Here is a 25,948-nt window from a genome sequence, read left to right on the forward strand (position 1 = left end):
CTCAAATCTGTGTTATACACGGGTACACTGTATTTTAAGTGTTTTATGCCTTTTCTGTTTCACTTGGATAGAAACACATCTCTCCCTATTTGGTGCCTGGGTCACAAATAACAAATTGCTTCCCATGAATCAGGTCTTAAGGGATGAAAAATTAAAGCCCATTTTTGAACTGTGGAAAGGACTGGAAACAATAATCCTCTCCTGAAAATTGATCACTTCCATACTTTCTGCAGGGGAAGCCCAAGCTGAATTAAACACACCATTTCAGTTCCTCTTTTCTAATTCATTCTTACCTGGCAAGATAATACCTCTGTCACTCTCCTCCTTTATCTCTCTTTGCTGAGGGCTCTGCCTGGCTTTCTTCTCTAGCAGAGACTGAACACTGATAGGCAGATTTTTTACCTAAAAGAGGAATGAAGGACTATATCACACATGTCACAATCACAGTAGTGAATGAAAATGCAAATATACTGGCTTAGGAGCATTCGTTATTGTACATCTCCACAATGGTGCAACTGGGGTGCTTTCTGCCATCGATGGTTCATTGCCTTCTCTTCCATACTGCCCCTTAACCTTACCTCCCTGTCCTATACTATAGCCAACATGGATTTTTATTGTTTTTTTTATTGTAACACAATTCTGGAGTTAAGGCAATGTGAATTAGAGAAACAAAGATGAAAGAAAACAAAAAAGAAAACAAGCCTGTTTGGAAATAGCGAGGGGGAGGGGGAGAGGAGAAGACTGACATCATGTGACTGTCTGATGTTGGAAGTGCTGTGGGAGGAATTTATCACACCTGAGGACTAATGGCACAGCAGCACAATTGGGCGCTTATTGAAGGTTTCCCCCATCAATGAACAGGTGTAACACGCTTTGGAGGTACAGGAACAATGGACTGGAGGAAACATTGTGTGGCTTGAATCACAGAGTTGGAAGAGAACACAAGGACTACCAAGTCTAACTCCCTGTCACGCAAGGTACTATTTTCCAACTTTAATTATGGTTTAAAAGCCACATGTGATAAAGTCCCAAGGCATCAAATGAGGATCTGAGGGGGGGGGGGGGCGCTGGAACTTAGAAGAGGGGCTTAGGGCACCCATCCTCAGATTTTTCAAAAAAAATGATAGACAACCAGTTTTAGGATATACGTCCTTACATTCTTGACTCCTTAGAGCAAAGCTAGGAGCATTACCATCTAGAACCAACTGGGTTCTTACTGTCTACAACCAACCCTGCCAGCATATCTGCAATTGCCTTGGGAAACAAGCTGCAAGGAGGGCACCCAATTTGTTTGAAAGAAGATTTATAATTCTGAGTCATTACTTCTGTTTCCCTATTACCATGTATGGATGTGAGAGCTAGATAGTTAAGAAACAAGATAGGAAGAAAATCAAATCATTTGAGATGTAGTGCTGGAGAAGAGTGCTGAAGATACCATGGACAGTCAAAAAGACAAGCAAATGAGTCCCAAAGCAGATCAAGCCATAAATCTCCTTGGAAACCAAGATCGCAAAACTGAGGCTGCCAGACACATCATAAGAAAGCACAACTCATTGGAAAAAATAATAATGCTAGGAAATGTAAAGAGAAGCAGAAAGAGAGGAAGACTGCATGCTAGATGCATGGACTCTATTAAGGTGAACATGGGTACGATTTTGAGGAACTCAGCAAAATAATGGAGGACAGGAAGCCTCGGAGATGTCTTACCCATAGGGTCGCCATGGATTGAGATCGACTCGAGAGCGATAAACAATAACAACATCAACTTTATGTTTTAAAGGACAGCTTTCATGTTTCCTAAAGCAATTACAACAACTCATCCAACAAATTTCAGTGTCAAAGCAACAAATTTGGCAGCGGGAGTGGGGAAATTTGTCACATATACCCCACATTGTCTAGCTCTGATTTAAAGGGTGAAACACTCTCACCTGCTCGTCTTCCTGCTTCTTCTCCTCTGCCTGACTTAGGAGAAAGTCCTCTGCCAAGGCCACTGCTTGGGAACAGGTCTTTGGTCCACACTCTCTCACCCAGCTCTCCATCTCTGGGGGCAGGACAGCCAAGAAGTGCTCCAGTACTACAAGGTCCAGGATCTGAACCTTGGAGTGTGACTCTGGCTTCAGCCACTGACAGCAGAGATTATGGATCTGGCTGCAAACCTCTCGGGGTCCCTGGGACTCCAGGTTACAGAATTGCTTAAAGCGCTGGCGCTGTGCATCATTGCTGAGAGGGTCTTCCCCAAAGATTTCCTGCAGTGTTCCTTCCCAGATTTCCTCATTTCTTTCACTCTTGACTACTTCAGGGTCTCCTCCTCTCTCAGGGCTGGCAGAGTTCTGCTCATCCATTTTGTATCTAGATGCCACACACTCTGCAAGGGGGAAGGGGGTCAAAATGACTCCTTTCTCTTCTCTCTCAAGACAAAGAATTTCTTACCAGGGTGTGTCTTAAAGACCTGCAAACAAACAAGCAAACAAAAAACAATCTTTTGTTAATATGTCTTATGCTATGAGACCAGAAATTTTCCTGCTTGGAATGCAGTCAGATCAAATTGATAAGAAATATGAAAAGAGACTGCAATACGTGAATACAGTTGTAAGAATAATATAGGTTCAGATATGGAAGACCACCAACATAAGGAGATTGGCTGATAAAGAGGAATGGACTTGCTGAAATGGACAAATTGATAATGTTGATAGAGAAATCTTTAAATAATTGTAAGTAAGATAAAGTTATACTGGTCCTACAAATCAGCTTTAGATTTTTTGGGGGGGAAAACTGTTGTTACAGTTGGCCTTTCATATCCACCTTGATTTTGCCATTTTATCTAAGGCATACCATTTAACTATCTCACTGTATTTAATGGGAGCATCCATGGATTTTTGTATCTGCAAGCGGTATCTGGAACCAAACTCCAGTAGATACCAAGGACTCACTGTATAATGTAAGAGACATAAATAACATTATATATAAAGAAATAGAGAAATTGTGGCATATATCTACCAGTTTGTGGGACGGGGGAGGCAGTAGTGTGCATTTAGTAGTTTAATCTAGTTTTCCCCATTTTTTGTTATTATTGTTAATATTTTAGGTATATTTACAAAATTTGTTTGCAATATGTTTATGGTCAATAAAGATGATGTTTTAAAAATATGTATCACGATGCATGGACAAAAATAAATGAAAAAACTCAAAGTAGATTGGAGAGATTTCTTCATTTAAAAACCACAAACAAAAGCCTTTTCTTTACTTGAGAATGAAAAGTCATAGCATCCTCCCCCAGTCAGTCTTTCATGGAACCCTCCTATCTCTATTCAATGTTCCAAGCCCTCCACCTACAGTCCTTTCCCATCATTTCTACTGCTCAATTCTATATGTGGAACTACAGTGCGGGTGGGGAGGACTATCTTGACCTTTGCTTCAGGCAGCAAAATGTATGGGGCCATCTTAGGTCCCAAACACACTGCTGAAATAATCCAGTTTGAGACTTTAACTGCCATGGCTCAATGCTAGGGAATACAGTTCCCAGGATTTCCTAGCACTGAGCCTGGGTAGTTAAAGTGGTCACCAACTAGATTATTTCTGTTTTGGACCTTAGTCTCTTTCAATGGACTCCCCTCCAGTTGCCTTTCTGCTCTGATGTCTGAGCAACACAGGGTCAAAAGGAGTCCTTGGGAAGAAAATCCATTCCACACAATCTAAAGGTGCATCGACACTGTAGAAATAGTGCAGTTTGACAACACTTTAACTGCCATGGCTCCGTCCTACAGAATCCTAGGATTTGTAGGCCTGTTACAGACTGCCAAAATAAAGCTGCTTTGGGTCTCTTTGGAGGTATACTATTTAAATGATGCATGGGTCCTAAGAGTCCTGAGGCTGCGCCAAAGCCACACTCCATTCCTAAGCACTGGAGTACAGCTTTGGTGCAGCTTCCGGATTCTTAGGATGCATGTATCATTTAAACAACATACCTCCAAAGAGACCCAAAGCAGCTTTATTTTGGCAGTCAGTAACAGGCCGTAGTTTGTTGAGACAAACTAGTGGAAGACAAGTTTAAAGACCTTGAAAAGGTACAAATTCCATGATCCCATAGGATGGAGCTACAGAACACAAAATGCTGTCAAACGACATTATTTCTACAGTGTAGATGCACCCTATGTTCCTATTTCTTAAGGAGGATCAAGGCATTTTGTCATCTGAGATGGAAAATATTACAACTATCTCTCTTCCTCTTTTCCTTCTGCCCAGTTTAAAAAAAAAAAAGGGGGGGGGAGGGAGGGAGGGAAAACAAAAACAAAAAAGAAGAATAAAAGCCCACTGAATAACCAGCAGCTTCCCAGTTTTAGGCAAAATCACAGAGTAAGAGGGGTAATAAAGAATACCAGAACCTTCTTGAGCCTCTAGAAAGCAATATTTTTGTAAGCAAACATGTACAAACACTAAGGCAAGTCAGTTTCACTTCCTAAGAAAGAAACAAAACACCTTTCAAAAGAGAACCGAGGGATCTTTTCCACCAGACAAACACGGCCAAAATCAGTTTATAAAATACCTGCCGATCCCAATTAACCAGAGCCAATTGAGCTGGAGAAAAGAAACAGAACATCAGGTTTAACTACGAAATGTCTTTTATGCAACGGAGGCGAAAGCATCCGGACGTGGGTTGCTCTTCCCCAATGCTCCAATAGGCAGGACATAGACTTTGATAACCACCAGGAAGAGGAACAACCCTTCATAGCCCTCAGTCCCTGTTACAGCTAAAACAACTAAATTTTCTTATATATAGTGGTGCCTATATTTTCTGGGGTTAGGGGGTGAAGGGCCCCCATGAATGTGGAAAAACCACAAATATTAAAAAAAAAAACCCTCCTCATTTTACTTGAGAGAAGACCTCTTTAGAAATCTCCAGGTCTTCCAGTGCATCTGGCCAACATCTGCCAGAAGTTGATCATAGACTCATGCTGAAGGACTTACAAATGCCTAGAGAAGTGTTTTCTCTAGGAACGTCTAGGTTCTCCAACACAAGTCTATGGTCAACGCCTGGCAGAGTTGCACTGGAGGACCTAGAGAGAACATACTAATTAAAACCATGAATATTCAAATCTGCAAAAGTCAAAGCCGGAAATGCAAAGGGCCGACTGTAAATAAAATATTGTCTAGCTGTTGTGTGTATGCGTGTGTATGTGTGTGCGTACACACACACACACACACACAAGCTAGATTTTTTAAATGTATTTCATTTATATGCCGCCTTTCACGGCTTCATCTCCCAGTACTGGACTCAAGGGGCTTCCATAACAACAAATTAATACTCATAACCAGAATCGTTCAAGCCATTGTATTCCCCATCCGCTTGTATGGATGCGGGAGTTGGACAGCGAAGAAAGTCAAGAAAAAGGAAATCAACTCTATTGAGACGTGGTGCTGGAGAAGAGGGCTGAGGACCCCCTGGACAGGTGGGTTTATGACCTTCATAGCCAGAGCTTTTGCTCTTAAAGGCTGGAGGGTATGCAGTCTGCACTTGCTCAGTTATAATTTATGTTATCTATACTGTCATTATTTTTGTGTTATTTTAATATTTACTAACCACAAAGCTCCATGGGCTTTATTGACTACAGCAAAGCCTTTGACTGCATAGTAGACCATATGGCTTACACTTAGATGACTGGGAGTGCCACAACTTTTGGTTGTCAAGGCAAGGATGTTAAAGCCAAGGGTTAGTAGATAACCATATGAATGACCAAATGCATCCGAGGAAGGAGACTTAAGTCTATGAAAGCTTATGCTGCCAACTTCTTTCTTTCAGTTAGTCTCAAATGTGCTACAAGATCTTTCTACATATCAATGAGAACTGGAATGTAATCTTGGCTGTGGGCAACATCCCTGCTTTGTCCACCAAGGACCATTGCTGAAACTGAACTTGTTGCCTCATCTCCACACTGTTTTTGCATACTGATTCTGCGTTCCTATGGACTCACACACACAGAGAGAGAGACTGCTATGTAGGTCTATCCCTGGGCTTTCCACTCCACCAAATGCATCTGAGAAAGTAGGCTCAAGTCTAGGAAAGCTCATGTTACCAATTTTCCCCGCTCCTGTATGATTTCTAAAAATCATCTTTGCCTGAGGAATATTTTAGTGGCGCTTCAAAAGCTGTAATGCCTTTGCCTGACAAAGAAGCCAGTGGAGCTTCACAAGCCTGCAGTGTGTATATTGTGCATTTCAGTTGGCTGAATAAAGGCATCCTATATTTATATAGCTTGGGAAAGAATGCAAAGGATCTTGGAAGATGCAAGTCCTGTCCTTGCCCTAAACTTTCAAAGGGCTGAGGTCTTCCAAATCGTTTCAGTTGTCAGTTACGCAATTAAAATGACTTCCTTGCCCCTAACTTTTGACTATTTCTGATTTCCCTCTGACTTTCTTATTCTCATGTTACACAATACATTTCTTATTTCCATTCTCAGTAAATACACAACTGCTGTTTTTGTCCCCCTGTTATTTGCGTTTCATTTGGTGGCATTTCCCCCCTTTCCCAAATTCTTCTATTTTTAGGCCTTTCAGACCTTTTCAGTGATCGCTCAGAATGGATGCCAGGAAGCAATAAAAACCAGCTTCCCCGGGTTCAAAAGGAGATGACCAAGACTAGACACTCTAGAGCCAGCATGGTTTCACCACTGGACTAGGCTTTTGGAGACCAGGGTTCAAATCCCTCCTTGGATCATTTCTGCAGTGGGTTTGGGCCTCAAAGGCGCTGCCGCTTTCCTTTCATCCTCCTCCCGCTTTTGAGCTACAAGAGACTCACATGGCTGCTTCCACACTGAAGAATTAATCCAGTTTGAGACCACTTTAACTGCCCTGGCTCAGTGCTAGGGAATCCTGGGAACTGTAGTTTGTTGTGGCACCAGAGCGCTCTCTCTCTCTCTCTCTGACAGAGAAGGCTAAGTGCCTCACATAAATACAGATCCAGGATTTCCAGAGCATTGGCCTGTTACAGACAGCCAAAATAAAGCTGCTTCGAGTCACAGTGGAGGGATGGTGTTTCAATGATGCATGTGTCCTAAGAGTCCAGAAGCCACACCAAATGCAGACTGGAGCGTTGGCTTTGGGTGCGACTTCTAGAACTTTAGGACGATGCATCATTGAAAGGCCATACCTTCACTGTGACTCGAAGCAGCTTTTTTGGCTGTCTTAACAGGCCATTGAGCACTAGTTAAGCGGTCTCAAACCGCGTTAATTGTGCAGGCAGGACGCATCGTTGAGAACGGCAAGGCAGGAGGCGGCCATTCCGGCCTCCCCTCCGGCTTTGTTCCTCCCTCGCCTCCCACTCGCTCCCCCAAAGCGGCCCTGCGGCTGAAAAGACAGGATTCGAGAGGGACTGACCAGTCTTCAGGGCGAAGGGCGAGACAAAGGCTCCTCTCTTCCACAGGAAAGGGAGCCTCCCCGGCGGAGCCCTCCAGGGACCAGCGTCTGCCACAGCCTCACGCCAGCCCCTTCTCTTCCTCTCTGGGAAAGCTATCATCATCTATGGCCGGAAGGGCGGGGCCGAGGCTAAGAGTGAAGGACGGAGGGAGGAGCCCTGTCTCCCAGAAAGATCTGATTGGAGGAAAAGGGGCCACGTGACGACTCCTCCTCCGGGACTGCAGCTCCGCTCTAGGAAGATAGTCCTCTATGCCCGGAAGAGGCGGGGCCGAAGCTAAGTGACAGCGGGACGAAAGGAAGGCGAAAACGAAGGCGGCCTTCCATAGGGAGCCAATGGGAAGAGGAGGAGGAGCCATGGGTTGCCGCACCGCTCTAGGAATATTCTTATCTGTGGCCGGAAGAGGCGGGGACAAGGCTTAAGAGTGGCGGCCGGGCGGAGCCCTGTTTCCCAGAAGGAGCTGAATAGAAGAGACGGAGGCGCGTGTCGGCTCCTCCTCTTCCTCGGGCCTTGCCTTCTCCTGAGGCTCCTTTTTCTCTGGGGAGAGAGAGAGCGAGAAGGCGGTGAGGCCCCCTTTGCTTCCCCCGCGCCGATGCGCCTTCGGGCCCAGGAGGGAGAGCGGAGGAGAGAAGAGGCGAGGGAGGCCCCGGCGGAGGGGAAGCGCACCGAAGAACAGAAGCGTAGAGGCCCCCAGGGCCGCCCAGTCCAGGGCCAGGAAGAGCCCCCTCCTCTTCCTTGGCAGCATTGGGGTTGTTCCCCCTCGACATTAGGAGGAACCTCCTGACAGAAAGGGCTGTTCGGCACTGGAAGACACCCCTTCCTCGGAGGTCTTTAAGCAGAGGCTGGAGGCCGGCAGGAGGGGGCTGGGCTGGGTGCCCTTGGGGTCTCCTCCAACCTTGGGACGCTATATGTATTTCTTCCTGAGGTAAAATGTCCCCTCCTTGCTGCAGATGGAGACACAGTAAGACCCTGGAGTAGGAAGGCTATCCAGTCCAACTCCTTGCCATGCAGGGACTCAAAACCAGAGCATCCAGCCTCTGCTTAAAGCCCTCTCCACTCTCTGAGGGAGTCCCTCAAAGAGCCCTTGCCCTCAGGCATCTCTTCCTAATAGTGGGAGCAATCTCTCTTCCCGTTGATTGAACCCACTGCTCTGGGCCCTGTTCTTCGGAGCAGCAGAAAACAAGCTTCTCCATCCTCAGTACAGGGGCCCTTGGTATCCACGGAGGTCTGGTTCTAGGACCCACCATGGATAACAAAATCTGTGGATGCTCAAGTCCCATTATATATAAGGGCAGAGCACAATGGTGTCCCTTATATAACATGGAAAAATCAAGTTTTGCTATTTGGGGTTTATATATTTTTAAAATACACTCATCCTTCCACATTTGCAGCCTTTGCTTTTACAGATTTGATTATTAACGGATTTTATTGTATGTCTTTTCTAGGAATATCTAGGCCATGGGTAGGCAACCTGCGGCCCGTGGGCCGGATGCGGCCCAGCGAGGCCTTGGGACCGGCCCCAGCCCAGTCCTGCCGCCGATTGCCGCCGGGGCCTTTGGGGGACAATTGTCTATAGATGCCTCAGAAACATGCATTTATATTAACAGCATATTTAAAATCAGCAAATTTTTTCGTGGGTCCTCCATTTTTTTTTAAAAAGTGTCTTCCATTTGAAAATTTTGTCCTACATTTGTCCTGGTTTATTTATATATTTAATTTTTAAAAAACATTATTTAATTGTTTATTTTTTGGCTTCAGCCTCCCAGTTAGTTGTCTGAGGGACAGCAACCCGGCCCCCGGTTCAAAAAGGTTGCCTACCCCTGATCTAGGCCCTCAGTCTAGTCAACTTTAACCAAAAGTCACACTGAAGGACCTAGTGATTGCAAGAGAGAATACTCCACTAGGCCTTTGTAGCTCCTCCAGCCCAATTCTATGGTCAGTGTCTGGCAGATGTTGACCACAGAGTTGCCCTGGAGGACCTAGAGATTCCTAGAGAGGGGTTCTCTCAGGTAAAAACGTAATGCTTTTGTTATTTGTGCCCCTAACCCCAGCAAATGTGGACAGAAGAGGGTATTTTCAAGCTGTAGATGCTTGAATCAGTGGGTTAAAAATCCATGGATACAGAGGGCCAACTGTATGGCATTTCAGATATTTAAACAGGGCTGTTAAAATACCCCTTCACCTTCTCTTCTCTTGAATAAACATACCCAGTTCCCTAAGTCTCTCCTCATAAGGCATGGTTTCCAGACTCTTCACCATTTTGGTCACCCTCCTCTTTTCTGGCCTCACAGTAAGCCCCTGAAGCAGTCTGAGACTTAAGATGGTGCTTTGTTACATTTTTGAGGGTGGGGACCTGAACCAGGACTAATCTTCACCTGTTGATTTAGCCACTAAGCCCCCCCCCCCACCTCAGCTGGCTCTCTGCTTCAGAAGCTTATAAACTCGTGCTAGAGATGGTGCTACCTTCTATGGTTGCCAGAGTGAAGGCTGGGGTGGAAGTCTGTACCTTTAACAGTTATGTAGGAGGGGGAATTTCAGAATAGGTTGCCTGTCATGCATACAAGGAACAAGCAGCATCTGCTGAAATTCCCTTTCTGCCAACCCTAGGCAGAATGAAGCAATTGCCTCAGGTGCCTGATGCTGGGGAGAAGTGGTGATAGCTTCTCTGCTACTCATTCGTTTTGATGGAAGACAGAGCTGGGTAAACCACAAAGGTTATTCTAGGCCCAACAGAATGCCATCTTGTCCTTTGCTCAGGCCACCTGGGCTGGTCTTGTAGGCATTGCTAAGCTACAGTCAGCCTTCTACATTTGCAGCTTTGACTTTTACAGCTTTGATTATTTGTGGTTTTGATTAATATGTCCTCTAGGAATCTCTAGTTCCTGTAGCGCAACTCTGCCGGAAGTTGACCATAGAGTTGTGCTGGAAAACATAGAGGTTCCTAGAGAAAACACATCTCTAGGCATTTGTAGGTCCTCCAGCATGATTCTGTGATCACCCTTTGGCAGGAGTTGACCATAGAGTTCCACTGGATGACCTGGAGATTCCTAGAGAGATGTTCTCTCAGGTAAAAGGAATAGTGTTTTATTATTATTATTATTTGCAGTTGTTCTAAGTTTGTGGGGGTCCTTCCTCCCCTAACCCTAGTGAATGTGGAGGGACCATGGTATTACAAAGAAATGCTGTTTCTGCCTAAAGATAAACAGTTGAATAGGTGTACTAAAGAGGGCCAGCATGGGATAATGGCTTGAGCATTGCACTGTGATTCTGGAGGCAAGGTTTGAATCTCAGCTTGGCCAGGGAGGCCTACTGGCTGACCTTAGATTAGTCACACTCTCTCAGCCTCAGAGGATGGCAATGGCAAACCATATTTGAAGAAAATTGCCAGGAAAACCCAATGAATAGGATTGTTTTAGGGTCGCCATGAGTCGAAAAGCCACATGAAGGCACACACCACAAACAACAAGGTCTACTAAAAGAGAGGAGGGTGGTGGGAAGGATGCCTGCAGAAATACAAAATGGTTAGGGACAGAGTGTTTAGGAGGACACTGCATTGTATGATAGTCTTGGTTTGTGGCTAAAAAAGAAAGGAAATCATTCACTCCCAAGCTGTCTTTAGTTTCTTTCTGAAGTAAATGTTATGGTCTTCAAAGAGAAAGGAACCACTTTCCAGCCTGGATTTGATTATAAAACATCTTGCCTCTAGAGTAGTGATTCCTAAACTTTGGTCCTCCAGGTTTCTTGGACTTCAATTCCCAGAAGCCCCAGCCAGCTTGGCCAACGGTCAGGAATTGTGGGAACTGAAGTCCAAAACATCTAGAGGATGAAAGTTTGGGAACCACTGGAAGGTCTTCACAGAACAGCTAATTCACAGGAAAACATGTTTTCTTTATAGGCTTTGGTGTCCCCGGTGATTTTTCCTGTGACACTATGGCAGAAGAAGCACATATTCCTTTGGTCATGTTGGGAACTGCTTGGGAGAAAAAAATAAAAATGGAAAATCCAGATTCAGTCTGCTATGAGTTAGGAGAAGACCCTCATCCTATTCAGGCTGAGTGCAAAGGAGGGTACTTGGGAAGAACCATGGAGAAGAGCCTGGGGAAGGAGGCTCTCAGTTCCGATATCTTGTACCAGCACTTCAAGCAGTTTGACTACCAGGAGGCTTTGGGACCCCGAGAGGTGTGCAGCCGGCTCCACCATCTCTGCCATCAGTGGCTGAAGGAAGAGGAACGCACCTCAGCTCAGGTCTTGGACCTGCTGGTTTTGGAGCAGTTTCTTACCATCCTTCCCCCAGAGATAGAGACCTGGGTGAAAGAATGTGGAGCAGAGACCACTTGTCAAGCAGTGGCCTTGGCAGAAGGTTTCCTCATGAGTCAGGCAGAGGAGAAGAAGCAGCAGGTAAGAGTGTTTCCTCCTGATAGTTTCAATGGGTCGGGGATATTTGTAAGGATACTGAAAATTCTTGAACAAACTGATGTTTAAGTTGAACAAAAAGGAGGGATGTGATAAGTCAGTAGGCGATGCTGGGAACAAGGATTCAGTCCTGAAAAAAAAAAAGTTTTCAGCTTGAGTATATTCCTGGACTCAACCCTGAGGCTGGGTTTTCAAGTTTCTGTGGCGACTGGGAGTGGTTTTGCATTGTATAGTTCCACTTGTGCCTGTTCCTGGAGTTTACTGATCTGGCCATGGTGACGTGTGCCTTAATGTCAACTTGTAGAGGTTGCTGTACCATACTATACTTGGGGCTTCTTTGGCAAATGTGCCAAAACCTCAACTACTTCAGCTGTAGCTAGATTGCTAACTGGGGTTGGTTAAAGTGAACCCATGACTCCTTCATTATTATTATTATTAACCTTTATTTATAAAGCGCTGTAGGTCTACTGGTCATTGGTCTGATTCCAGACACAGTTTGTAGTGCTATTGATACCTTAATTATTTTTTGTATTTTTTATTATCTCTTGTGGAGATTGCATTCTGGGAAGTCCCCTTTCCAGGGAAAAGATGGGATATAAATATTATGATGGTGGTGGTGTAAAATATGTAGAACTCCCCAGCGTCTGTCTTCTTTGAAAATCATGCAGAGTAGGAAATTGGATGCTTCAACTCATTTTCTGAGTCTCCTCTTTCTTTTCCTTGCTGCTGTTTCCCATGCAGAATATGACTGTGGAAGATATGGCTGCGGAGGAGAAGTGTCCTTCTACATCCACCCAGACATTGCACCCCAGTTGTATCATGCAGGATGGCGAGTCCGCCTCAATGAGTAAGGGCTAACAGGGGACTTTACTGTGTGGCCCCCTCCCCTTGAGCATGCTTGAAATATCTGGACTGTATGAATTGCAGTGCTTTAATTGTTTTATGCATCCTAACTGCTTTGAGATTATGTTTATAAAGGAGAACAGATAAATGGAAAGGTTCCATCTGTGGAGTGGTATCCTGGCTACCAGACAGCCCCAGAGTCTACCCACAGGTCCTGCCACCACCCAGTGCAGGAAAGATCCAGGAACCTAGACTGTATCACCAAATACCAGACCCAGACAACACTCACTTTTCTCTGCCTCCTTCATACAGTGAAGCACACGATGGATATTGTTCCCTCATGTTGGTTTCAACTAGCAGCTGCTTTGATAGTTGATCCTGGTTAAATGTTAGGTGTAAATGTGTGCAGCCAGCAGGGACCTGCAACAAAATGAGGCCATCTGTGGAAGCTTCCAGCCACTTAATTCCCCTCCTCTTTGTTTCCCCATATCACCTGCTGTTTCCTCTCAAAAAAGCCAGTCAGCATTCCTTTCCCACTGACCAATTCCAGTCCTCAGTATGGTCAGGGTGTGTGTGTGTGTGTGTCCATTTCAGACCAGAGTAACTGATAAAGACGGCTCTCATTTTCCTTTCTGATGACATTTAAAAACACCTTCTCTGTGTGAACAAAAGATTTTTCTCTGCCTCTTTTTGTACATGTATGTTTCCTTCCTGAACTTCCTCCTGCAGTGAGTCCATTCCATTTCCTTCTGACCCACATTTTGGTGTTTTTCCTTCATTATTTTCTTTGGCCATCTAGTACTCCCTGGAACGCTTGTTTGCTGGCTTGACATGCATTTATTAAGATATTTTTCTACCTCTCCAGCCTCAGAGTAGCTTGATTTTCTTTTCATGTTCCAGATATATGTGTGTTTATGTCTGTGAGTTACAGATTTCCCCATTTGTATGTGAATACTGAAAGACTGGAATTAGAAATAAAGTTAACACCCTTTTGTCTTTTCTGTTTCTCACAGAAATTGAATTAACAGCACGACCTACCTGTTCAAGCACATTTCTTAATTATGATGGACTCAGAACAGCTTCTGCAAGACTGAGTCAGGTAGGGGGAAGGACCCGTGTTGGACTAGGAAGGCATCAGGCTGTGTGCCCATGTCCCCTGCATCTCCCTATCCAAATAAATAAATAAAACTTTTATTTATATCCCGCTTTTCTGTGACAAGACAATCAAAGCAGCTTACAACACGTTAAAATCCACATTTACTAATTTATGTCCCAAATTCCCCTCCTTAAACAGGATTAAACAAGTTACAATTAAAACATCTATTAAAAACACAATAAAAAATACAGTGAGGACAGAGCGGTGGGCTGATACATGATGTGGGGGCAGTCGTTCTGTGGCCGGTCACTTTTATTCAGGAAAGGCCTGCTGAAAGAGATCTGTCTTGACAGCTTTTTTAAAGCTGTCTAAGCTGGCAATTTGATGGATCTCGTCTGGCAGACCGTTCCATAGTTCTGTCCTCACAGAATCTCACTCTTTTCCTTTGCTTCTGCCAGACTTGCCTGGTAAAGGCTTGCGAATGCTGCTGTGTAAATTATTTTGGGGAAACTACAAACAACCTTGTCTTTTCTGATTTGGTTTGGCTCACAGATAACATGTCTGTCTCCAGGTGACCTTTGAAGATGTGGCTGTGTATTTCACAGATGAGGAGTGGGCCATGCTAGACCTGAGCCAAAGAGCTCTTCATAATGAAGTGATGGAGGAGACTTTGGGCATTGTGATCTCCTTGGGTAAGTCTCCTTCTTACTTAGGGTTAATCAAATCTGCTGTAAAATAAAGTCAGTACTCTCTTTTTGTCTTACTGTAGTAAAGCAGGCTAAGTCATCGTCTTGTATACTGGCTTACCTCTGATCTCTCTTCCCTGGAAGGCTTTCACAGGCAGACCTTGGCCAAGGCTGCAGTGGATGATGTGGAGCTCAAATGAAGCACTGTGCAGAATATTTGGGTCTCCACTAGAGGTGTCCCCCTCACTCTGCTTTGCTTTCTCTAACTGCTGTTGTGTCTCTGTCCAGCCGTTGTTCAAAATGAAAGAATGGGTTGTTTCAGAGCAAGTGAGAAGGTAAAAGCAGAGGCTTCTCCCTCTCTAGGGAGGAGCCATATTTTTCTGGTTCACTTCCATGGAGTAACTAAAGGTACAATGTTAAAAGCAGTGCACTGTGGGTTTTTGGGGGGTGGGCAGGGGAGCTTTTCTAGGCACCAGTTCTCTGTAGTACTATGCAGGCTGGAGACTTTAAAAATGGAAAATTAACCGAAGTGGCTCCCATTGAAAATAAGGTAGAAGATTTTGCAGCAAAAATAATTATTTCTTTATTAAAAAGACAGAAAAAGATGACAGCAGAAACCAACAGAACAACCAGTGCAAGTGAAAAAAGTGGAAAGAACAGTATGGAAGCTAAAACTCTTCTATTCAATTCAAAGGAGGACTAGGGGGTATAGCTAAGGGGCTCACACACTAAAACACACATGGATTTTCTCACACTCTGGTGTTGAGATGATAACTGGAAATTGGGCAGCAGAAGGCAGGTTTCTCTCTGTGAGTCTCTATTTTATGTTAGAGTGGTTGGTCTCCTAAGAGTGAAGGGAAATACCTCTAGGTGGGACAAAACATGAGCTCATGCAAGATTAAAAAAACAACAACTCAAACCCCTTTTTGCAAAAGGACAGAGGTAAAGTGCCCTTCAGGTTCCAATAATGGCTCTTAAGTGGTCTGAGTAAGATCAAACAATGGGGTTGTGTATACAGGACAAAATTCCAATCAAATATTCACTCTTTGAAATCCAGATGTGTTTGCCAGCCTCTCTAAAGGCAGGTCAATACCTCACCATAGGGAGTGTCCCAGTCTGAGCCAGTTTGACAGGGTCTCCATTCAGTGGAAATAGACAAGACAGTTAAGCATTGATTGCTCTCAGTCAGTGAAATGATTTCCTTGTCAGTAAAGGCAGGAAGTGGGGAGGAATTCTAGTTTGCAGTTTACAGTAAGACTAGGTTTTTTCCAAGCTGGACAAAGAGTCCAGGCCACAGCCCTAACTTTGTCCAGTATGAATTCTTCAGACTCTGGCAACAGACAGCTTTCTTGCCTTATTCATCAAGTTCTAATATTCTTATCTATTGAGCATACCTTGTTCCAACAAAATGGTAGAGAGTTATAGAGGGAAGGGAAGGAATTAGAAATAGTAATAGTAATAATAATAATAATAATAATAATAATAATAATAAAATTTTATTTGTAGCCTGCCTTTCCAGTGATCAAGGCGGGTAACAACATGTTAAAAATGCAACAACAGCATTATACACAATAAAACATCAAAATAAAATCACGAATACACAGTACAGATAACACCAGCTAGCATTACAGTGCTGCTGAGAGGGGAGAGGGGGGGTACTTCGGGAGCATTAGGGGTATGCCTGCTGGAACAGGTGTGTTTTTAACCCCATTTTAAATTGGTCCAGTGAGGTGGGCGAGCAAAGCTCGCCGGGAAGCGAGTTCCAGAGCCTAGGGGCCGAGATGGAGAAGGCCCTCTGATTAGTGATGGAATATCTCGCTTCTGGGACTCTTAGTAATTGCTTCCTGGCAGACCTAAGTGTGCGGGGCAGATAGTATGGAGAGAGGCGGTCCTCCAAGTACCCTGGGCCCAAGCCATTTAGGGCTTTGTACCTACTATTACTTATCCAGTCCTCAAAAAGGAGAAAGCAGAGACCCGATGTGGAGGCTGCAGATAGTTAGTATGAATGGATGTTGTGTTATGTTGGGCAATGAACCACAAAATTATTCTTCCCTGGTTAAACTGCTGGTTATGACCTTTAAAGCCTATGCCGCATGGGCCTAAACCAGTAGTCCCCAAATTTTTTCAGGCTACTGCCCCCTTTTATTTTGGGTGGCAGCCACAGCACACACACACCCCGCAGCACATATTTTTTGATATTAAGTCTATTATTCTAGCCACATGACCATGGAATCGCCTCTGACAATACTGGTGCCCCCAGCTTAGTAACAGGGATGAGCACTGCTGCCTACAATTGGACACAACTAGACAATCTTGTCAAGGGAAAACCTTGACCTTTTCTACTCCAAATTCAAAACAACCAGTCTTGGTTGCTGGTCCATTTGCACCCAGTCACCTTGGGAGCAGTAACCAAACAGCTGGGTGAGCAACAGTCAAGAAACTTCTTGCTTGTACCAGCCTTGAAGCTAAAGCCAGTGCAGGCAAGAGGCTTTTTGGCTGCTGCTCAGTTGCTGCTCCCTTTGTACCCTGTCATCCTTAGAGCAGCTGCCTGAGCAGCAACTGAGAACTCTCTTGCCTTGCAGCAAAGGCCAGTGCAGATAAGAGGCTTCTTGGTTGCTGCTCAGGCAGCTGATCAGTTGCTCCTCCCAAGGCGACCAGGTGCAAGGGAGAAACTTCTACCTCGAGAGGATAGCAGATTATGTATGTGTAGGGCTTTACAGAGGACACATGCTCTGGACTGGAAACTGGTGTGGGCAGGAAAGGGAGAGATTTTAACTACAGGAGCCACTCCAAGGCACAAAGGACTCTTTCTAAGAATCGAGCAGAGATACTCCTTCCCCAGAGATAGTACTTCCCCACACAGCTTCAATTAAACAGATTGTATGTACAGCGCTGTGTAAATTTACAGCGCTTCATAAATAAAGGTTAATAATAAGCGTCCACTCTCTCACAAAAAATGGTTTCCTCTGCTACTTCTGTCAGATGAAAGGAAGCAGGAGCAGCAGTGCAACTCCAACCTGCTAGCCAAGTCCTAGCAAAACTCACAAAACTTAAGCAAGGTCCCAAATTTCAAAGCTCCTTTTTGCCACCACATGTGCTCTAGTTCTTTGCTCCAGTTTGTCCCAAAATAGTGCTGCTCTGAGCCACAGAAGCAATGCTACATAGGTTTTCCAGTTGCCACTACTAGCAAAAGACACCACCAGTAAGAGAGTGAACTCACATGGGCAAGCAAAGAGCAAGAAACACCACCACACTAAATGATCAGCGAGGCTGTTTGGTGGTTTTCTGGGGACCTTGAAAGGAGTTTTAATGTAATCTTCATCCCCTTTAGGCTCCTGGTCCTAAAGACTGTTGGTTCCCCTTCTCTTTCCTGCATACCAATACTTTGACTAAAGGCTCCCTTGACACCCCCTTTTTCCTCACTGCCTCCCTGGATCCTTCCACTTTCTCCAGAGGAATGTACCACCCACTTTGGGAATCACTGCTCAAGACTATTGAAGATTGTATCTCCCCATATTAGTCAGCCTGAGTTTGAAGATCTTTGGAGAAGGACTTTCTATTGATCATACCACTTTTATAGGTACAGTCAGTGAGAACACAGGTAAGAATCTTCTCAGTGGCTGCTCCTAGGCTGTGGAACTCCCTCCTATGGGAGGTCCAGTTAGCCCTGGTTTCTTTTCACCAGCAGATGAAGATCTTTTTAGTTAGGCAAGCTTTTGGCTGATTTTAATTATATGACGAAACAGCATTTAAAGTGGTGTGCTCTATTTTTGTTTTGTATGGTTTTGATTATGTTTTGAATGTATTTTTTGGGGGGGGGGTAAGCTGCCTTAGGTCGTTTAGCAAGAGAAAGGCAGGAAATTAATTAAATACACCATTTGCTGAACATAACTGATTCTGCATAAATGTTGATAGTAACAGCCTGAAAAATCTGCTGCTAGCTCCTAAAGACCTTGGCAGGAGATTGCAAAGAAGACCAGTTGTTGTCATTATTATTGTTGGACTGAAGTAATTAACACAGTAACATCTGGTTTGGTGTTTGTTTGTTTGTTTGTTTGTTTTTTTGGCTGACCTCTGTGATTCCTTTTTCACACATGAGTAAGGATGCCATTAGCTTTAGACTTGTTATAGTACATATACGTTCTTGCTATTTGGTAATGAGCATTGTACTGCTAAAAAAGCACATTGAACTGTCAGCCATCAGTATTTGTTCTGTGTGTGGCAGAGTCACTTCCTTTCCAGCAACAGCTTGCTCAAGATCAGAAACAATAGCAAGTATATTTATATACCACTTATCAGTGAACTAGCACCCCCTAAGATGTTTACAATGTGTAATACCATTAGAAACAAACCAGACATTGCCAGCCTACAGGCTTACAATGGAAAAGATTATTAGAAAAAGGAAATTGGAATGTTGTATGTAACAGGAGGGAGAAACACTAGTTCATAAGATTCCAAAATCCTTAGTGCAACTGAGTGAAGGAAGAAGTTGAGGGAGGGCCTCAGCAAAGATGGTTAGTAGAGTCAGTGGAAAAACTGCGGTGTCCCATCTCCCTCTCCAAGACTTGAGACTAATGCTGAGTGGTGAGAAATGACTTTCATACTTAGTCTTCTATTTGTCCTTTGGGTTCTGACCTGTCTTTCTGTCCTTTCCAGCTGGTGATGGGCAACTAAACGAGAACAAAGGAGAATCATGCAAGCTGTTGTCTGAAAGAGTGGCATATAAACAGATGGAAGAGAACGGAAGAAGTGCTGACACTCAAGGAAACAGGGGCAAAGCACCAGCTTCTCAAGGTGGGGAGAGCTATGGAATCTCTGTTGAAGAAATCCCACAAAATGGAAAGGAGTGTATTTATCTTCCATCCGGGAAAAGCGTTAGTTGTAAAACAAGCCTTAATCGTCATGCAAGAACCCACGAAGGGGAGATATCAGGCAAAGGTGAGGATGGTGGAGAGATCTTCAGTGTTTGGAAAGGTCTGATTTCCCATCAGACAACACAGATGAGCCAAGTACTCTTCAAATGCTTGGAGTGTGGAAAGAGTTTCAGTGAGAAGACTCAATTCACTTGGCATCAAGCAACTCACACAGGGGAGAAACCATTTCAGTGCTTGGAGTGTGGAAAAAGCTTCAGTCAGAAATCAATCCTCACTCGTCATCAAGCAGTTCATACAGGGGAGAAACCATTTAAATGTCTGGAGTGTGGAAAAAGCTTCGGTCAGAAGGCAGATCTCACTCGTCATCAAGCAGTTCACACAGGGGTGAAACCTTATAAATGTCTGGAGTGCGGAAAAAGCTTCAGTCAGAAGGCAGACCTCACTTGTCATCAAAGAATTCATACTGGAGAGAAACCATTTAAATGTTTGGAGTGTGGAAAAAGCTTCTGTCAGAAGGCAAACCTTATTGGTCATCAAGCAACTCACACAGGGGAGAAACTGTTCAAATGCTTGGAGTGTGGAAAATGCTTTAGTCGAAAAACAAACCTCACTTGTCATCAAGCTATCCACACAGGGGAGAAACCGTTTCAGTGCCTGGAATGTGGGAAGAGCTTCAGTCAGAAGACAAACCTCATTGGTCATCAAGCAACTCACACCGGGGAGAAACTATTCAAATGCTTGGAGTGTGGAAAAAGCTTCAGTCGGAAGACGCATCTCACCTGCCATCAGAGAACCCATACAGGAGAGAAACCATTTGAATGCCTGGAGTGTGGCAGGTGCTTCAGTCAGAAGTCACTTCTCGTTCATCATGAGGCAACTCACACAGGGGAGAAACCATTTGAATGCTTGGAGTGTGGGAAACGTTTCAGTCAGAGGACAAAACTTAATTATCATCAAAAAATGCATGCAGGAGACAAACCATTTACATGCTCAGAGTGTGGAAAGAGATTTGGTCAGAAGTCACTCCTCGTTCGCCATCAAGCAGTCCACACAGGGGAGAAACCATTTAAGTGCTTGGAGTGTGGAAAGAGCTTCAGTCAGAAGATAGATCTCACTCGTCATCAAATAATTCATACAGGGGAGAAACCGTTTAAGTGCTCTGAGTGTGGAAAGAGCTTTAGTTGGAGGAAAAGCCTCACAGCTCATCAGGCAGCAGCAAACCATTGGGATGTCTCAGAAGTGCGAATAGTTACAGTTGGAGATGATGACTCCATATTTGATACAAAAGAGTTCATAGACGTGAATGTGGAAAATACTTCAATCATTACTCACATCTTATGACACACAAATTCACACATAGTAGAAACTAAATCTCCTTTTATCAATGAGAGAACAGAACAAAGAGGAAACAGCGCACTGTGTGTCGGACTACTATAGTAGCAAACTCTTTTTTTGACAGTTAAGAACCCAGACAGGAATAAAGGTGTTTAAGTACATGTAATGAGTAATGAACTTCAGTGAGAGGTAAATCTTAACTTAAAGAATATAGATGGGGATTGACCTGACAAATGCTTGGAGTGTGGAAAGTCTAATTGGAACTTCAGGGAAACTGCTATTTAAATGCTTTGGGTGTAGAAACAGCTATTTTAGGAGAGACTGCCATATATACCATTAAATGATGCACAGTAGTTGAGTGTGATATTGAAAGGAATGCCTTTTAAAACTTTACCACATATCTAAGAGTTCATGTGAATGCTTAGATTTCAAACTCAGTTTTAATATGAAATAAAGCTTACCAAGTTTTGATCCAGCAAGGTATTAGTGATTTGAATGTTGGACTAGGTCTCTGGGAGACCAGAGTTTGAATCTCTGCTCAGCCATGGAAATCTACTGGATGATCTTGGGCAAGTCACCTCCAAGTAAATCTTGCCAAGAAAATCCTGTAATAGAGTTACCCAAGTTAGAAATGACTTAAAAGCATATCACAACATAAAGTTAACATATACTTTAAAATAATTTTTGTTCAGGTTATTGGACTTGTTTGCAAGGTTACAATCAAATTATTAATCCACTTCTCTGCTAACAATATAAGACATCCTTTGTGGGAATTTCAAGTAAAGAGTAACTGAATCAGCTAAATGACACAGAATCATGAATTTGGATATGTAAAGAAGTAATTAATCTGTTAAAGGAAAGGTACACAAAGAGAAGTGTGGGTCTCAATGATTTCTGGGTGATAGATATAAAAAAACTAAGCAATGTGGGATGGTTGATACCTTATTAACTGAGTTTGAGACCATCTCTAAAAGTCAAGGATTGGTTTGTTTGTGTGATGAAGTCTTGTAAAATGAAATGTTTTATATACAACTGTAATAATTTAAAGATTTGTCCTTTTTGTCCTTCAATCAGTAAAAACCCTATAGTTCATTGTAAGTATCTAATCCATGATACATTTTGTGTAGCATATACATCTCACACTATAGAAGTGCATATGTATTCTTTGCCTACATTTAAGTAGTTGAGTTTGATTTATTTTTTTTAACAGTGTGAGTATATTTGATCTTGCCCAACCTGATTGATGTATATTTCAGCTTCTTTTGGGTCAGAAAAGAGTGTTGAGAGAAAAGAACTGGTACTATAGAAAGGTACATAAATCTGGCTAAATCTTTTCCCAGCATTCTCTGAAGAAAATATGTACTTGGGCCATTGTGAGTTTTTTGCGCTCTACAAATGGAGTCTGACAAGAACAGCCTTCTGTATCAATGCATGAGTTCCAGCCACTTTGGAATGCTTTGTACCATCTTTTTCCCTAACAAAATAATGTGTCCAAAGACCTTTTGTGTAATGATTTCAAAGCCATATACCACCAATGCCACCTGTCCTTAATGTACAGCCTTTGAATCTTGCGAGGACATTTATTTGACTATTTATACCTTGCTCTTCAGCCACAAAGGCTCTCAGATCCCATGTCTCATGGGAAGCAAGAAGGATTGGAGAAGTGTCTGGGTATGCCTCCATTATTGTTGTATACCTTCAAGTCATTTCTGACTTATCCCGGCCCAAAACTGAGCTTATTACTGGGTTGTCTTGGCAAAATTTGTTTAGAGGGGGCTTGTCTTGGTCTTTCTCAGAGAGCGTGACTTGCCTAAGGTCACACAGTGGGTTTCATCAGCACAGCAAGGATTTAAACCCTGGTGTCCAGTGTCCTAGTCGCAACATCAGTATACTACACTGTCCTCATATGCATTCTCAGCAATGCAGTAATCCTTTTATGATGCTTACCAATCCTACCTGCTCCCAAAGAGGCATGGAATTGGGCCCGTGGGTGGGGGGCTTGAGAGGCTGTACAGATTCTTGGAGTATGTGTGTGCGCTTTGGACACTACAGAAGGAGGTAGTAAAAACAAAACAAAAAAGCTTCCTTTATATACCGCTTCATACTGAACGAACAGTGTCTAAGCGGTTTACAACTGTAAGCTAACTTCTGCAGCACTTGGAGCATATTTAATTATGTAGGGGGTAATGATGTGTGCATATGGTGCAAGAAATGCAAGGACCAAAGAAGAAAGATTTGGCAGATTTGGAGAGTGCTGTTCAGTTTAATGGTCTACAACTCATGGCATGGATTGTAAGCCAATCTTGGGAAAGTTCCTTTTTCTAGACTACAACTCCCAAAGGCCCATGATAGCATAGCTACTGGATTTTTTGGCACTGTAGTCCACTAAAGGAGATCACCCAAGTTATGGATGCCAAAGAGACCTCTGCCATCACCTTCTAGAATTATAAGTGGTTTACTTTAGGCCCCTCTCTTGGCTGAGGGTCTGGTGCTGAATGCAAAGGTGTCACTTGCTTCCTCATTTTCCCAGTCGTTTTCTGATTCTCCCAATCACTAGCTTGAACTTTTTATTGAATTTTATAAACCATACAAAGTGAAGAAACATGTTGAGCCAAATGGAAAGAGCTATACAGTCATTGAACATTAAATCATAACAGTAAGAAAGAATAAAAAGGGGGGACACAGATATGTGCACACTGTTCTTTAAGATAGATTTGTATTGATCAGTCCATATTGGCTGTAACAATGTCTATAAACTCTGTGTATGAAATCAGAATGAGCTGATCCAAAATTTCTCTTAATTGTTCTGTAGGTTTGTGTACAGATGAGTCTTTATTAGCAAAGATAATAAATCTTAATAAAATTGCTGTCATTGTCTCCTGTTTGTTTCTTCATTTTCTTCACATTCATGTTTCACATAAGGTCAGGTTCCAGACTCTGTAACCACCACTGAAAGAATAGGCCAGCTCCTTGACTCCACAGAGAGCAGATCAAGAGATCTAAGACTCATAATGAGTTCAAGCTTAAAAGAGAAGTAAATAATCAAAAGGGTGTAATGTTTGGACCAAAAGGAAAAACAAGGCAGCAGATCCACTGCATGGAAGACATCGGGGCATCACTAAAGGGGTGCACAAGGTACAGATTACAACCAGTGATACTCAGTGGGGTATGACACCTGGTCAGATAATAATGCTGCTGCTGCTGCCACCACCTACTAGCAGACTCTTCAGGGCCAGGTGGGGTTACTGGCCAGCTGGGAAAAGAGTTGGTGGCAGCAACAGGTGCCCTGGTGGCGCAATGGGTAAATGCCTGTACTGCAGCACTTACCTGATGTAGTGAGGGAAGCAGCCTAAATAGGTGAAGAAATTATACAGGAACCACTTTAATGAATGCAGAGCTCCAGAATTAGATACAGTGAATTCAAGAGCACTAAAGGAATGTACAGATGTAATATCAGAAACTTTAAGAATTCTTGGACAATAATGGACATAAGCAAATCTTGTCTCCATCAAACGAAGAGGGCAAGACAACTCAGGCAAGTAGCAGCCCATCAGCTTGACAGTGATACCAGGGAAGTTTTTAGAAAACAGCATTAACCAATTTGTGACCACATAGAAAAGAATACTTTGTTTAGTAAGAACCTACACCAGTTCCTCAAAAACAAGTCATGTTAGACTGATCTTACATCTATTTTGATAGCATTACAAGTTTGGTAGATCAGGAGAAGGTTGTGTGTCCAATGTATCTTGATTTCACGAAGGCTTTTGACAAGGTCCCCCATGATAGTCTTGCAGACAAGCTGGTAATATGTGGACTACATCAAACTACTTGAAGTGATGGTCCTTAGCCTGGTGCCTGTCCCCAGTAAGTTTCCCGGAAATAAAAAAAATGTATCCAATGGGGCACATATTTAGTGCTGCTCCCATACACTGGAAGAAAATAATTTCCTGTCCCTACATCTGAAAGCACCAGGCAACGATGCTACTGTTAGATCTGTAAACTGGTTTATGGTCCAAGCCCAAAGAGTGCTTGCCAATGGTTCCTGGACACCAACATGTAATCTTGGAGAGAAGTGGAGTGACAGGGTTCTGTCTCTGCCTTGATTTTGTTCAGCATCTTTTATACATGATAACAGAGAGCCTGCTAGTCAAACGAATGAGGACAGCCAGAGTATTATAGTGGTTTGAGCATTGGATTGCAGTTCTGGAGACCAGGGTTGGAATCCCAGCTTGGCTATGAAAACCCACTGGGTGACCTTGGGCAAATAACACGGTCTCAGCCTCAGAAGATGGCAATGGCAACCCCCCCTCCCCCCGAAGAAACCTGCCAAGAAAACCCTATGAACAGGTTCACCTTAGAATAATCATAAATCGGAAATGACTTGAAAGCATATTAACAGCAGCAGCAGCAGCAGCTAACATTTCAGAAAACAAAATCAGTGAGTGAATTTTTTTTAGTGAGTGATATTTTTTTTAAAACTCTGGGAGAGTGTGTTTGTTGCTGAGGGGGTGGAGCTTCTGAGTCACATCTGTGAGTCACTGGGGCGGAGCTAGCAGAGTAGGTCTATATAACTCCTCCTAGAGCCCTTTCAGACCAGTTCCTGCCACAGAGAGGAGAAGGAGAGAAGGAAGTGGGCAGCCATTTTGAGTGGTGAGTGTTTGAATTTTTTTGATCCAAACAAATCTACAGCAGAGACAGCAGGTGAAAAGCAAGCCTTGAGTCAGAACCTTGCCCTTAAGTACAAGCTAGCAGCTGGGACATTCCTATTAAGTTATATTCCCAGTAGATTGAGCTCGCTGCCAGAGACTGGTGAAAAAGCCAAGTCATCAGGACCTCAATGTTGGTGTTTACCAGAGGATTTTTTGAGGAGGAAGCCCACAGTCCTGTTTCAGTCTTTACTAAAGACTTTGCAGTATGGACACTGAGGGAACTGCTGAAGTCACATGCAACACTTGTGGATGTTTGTCTTCTTGCCTACAGAAGTGGAGAACTTCACATGCACCAAGTACAGCAGCTGGAGTCCAGAGTAGCTACACTTCAGCATATTAGGGAACAAGAGCATTTCCTGGACAGAACGGAACCAACGGTCTTGGACGGGGACCACTCAGAGGCAGACAGCTGGAAGAATGTCACACAGAGAAGTAGGCCAACAAGGGACTGTTCTGGGAGCTTGCAGCTAGAGAATTTGAAGCAGCATGGACAGACTTCAGGGACAGAGCAGGGGAGCCTGAGAGTTCCAGCAGAGGGAACAGTCACTGCTAAGCCTCGGAGGAGGCGTGTGGTCGTAGGGAGG

The 25,948-nt window shown here is 43.6% G+C and overlaps 2 protein-coding genes across 4 annotated transcripts in view; one reads left to right on the forward strand and one right to left on the reverse strand.

The window, feature by feature from the left end:
• The window catches only part of LOC121923520 (zinc finger protein 91-like), a 34,204-nt gene extending 26,702 nt beyond the window's left edge, over positions 1 to 7,502 (reverse strand). The window contains exons 1-3 of the mRNA XM_042454033.1: positions 7,372 to 7,502; positions 1,929 to 2,449; positions 294 to 402 (exon numbers count right to left, since the gene is read on the reverse strand). Of these exons, the coding sequence (XP_042309967.1) occupies positions 294 to 402; positions 1,929 to 2,342 (523 nt within the window). The 5' untranslated portion in view covers positions 2,343 to 2,449; positions 7,372 to 7,502. The remainder of the gene's footprint in view (positions 1 to 293; positions 403 to 1,928; positions 2,450 to 7,371) is intronic.
• Positions 7,503 to 7,840: 338 nt separating this feature from the next.
• LOC121921853 (oocyte zinc finger protein XlCOF6-like) lies at positions 7,841 to 23,522 on the forward strand. Of its 3 annotated transcripts, none has more exons than XM_042450481.1 (6): positions 7,841 to 7,971; positions 11,304 to 11,806; positions 12,563 to 12,668; positions 13,678 to 13,763; positions 14,332 to 14,452; positions 19,103 to 23,522. In XM_042450481.1, exons 2-6 carry the CDS (start codon positions 11,339 to 11,341, stop codon positions 20,659 to 20,661), a joined length of 2,340 nt encoding a protein of 779 aa, XP_042306415.1. In that variant the 5' UTR covers positions 7,841 to 7,971; positions 11,304 to 11,338; the 3' UTR covers positions 20,662 to 23,522. The 3 variants fall into 3 exon arrangements, with proteins under 3 accessions (XP_042306415.1, XP_042306414.1, XP_042306417.1); XM_042450480.1 differs by having other exon boundaries at positions 7,854 to 8,333; XM_042450483.1 differs by lacking the exon at positions 7,841 to 7,971 and having other exon boundaries at positions 10,523 to 11,806; positions 12,563 to 12,650.
• Positions 23,523 to 25,948: the final 2,426 nt, after the last annotated feature.

Source organism: Sceloporus undulatus, chromosome 2 (assembly GCF_019175285.1).
Source record: "Sceloporus undulatus isolate JIND9_A2432 ecotype Alabama chromosome 2, SceUnd_v1.1, whole genome shotgun sequence".
Lineage (NCBI taxonomy): Eukaryota > Metazoa > Chordata > Lepidosauria > Squamata > Phrynosomatidae > Sceloporus > Sceloporus undulatus.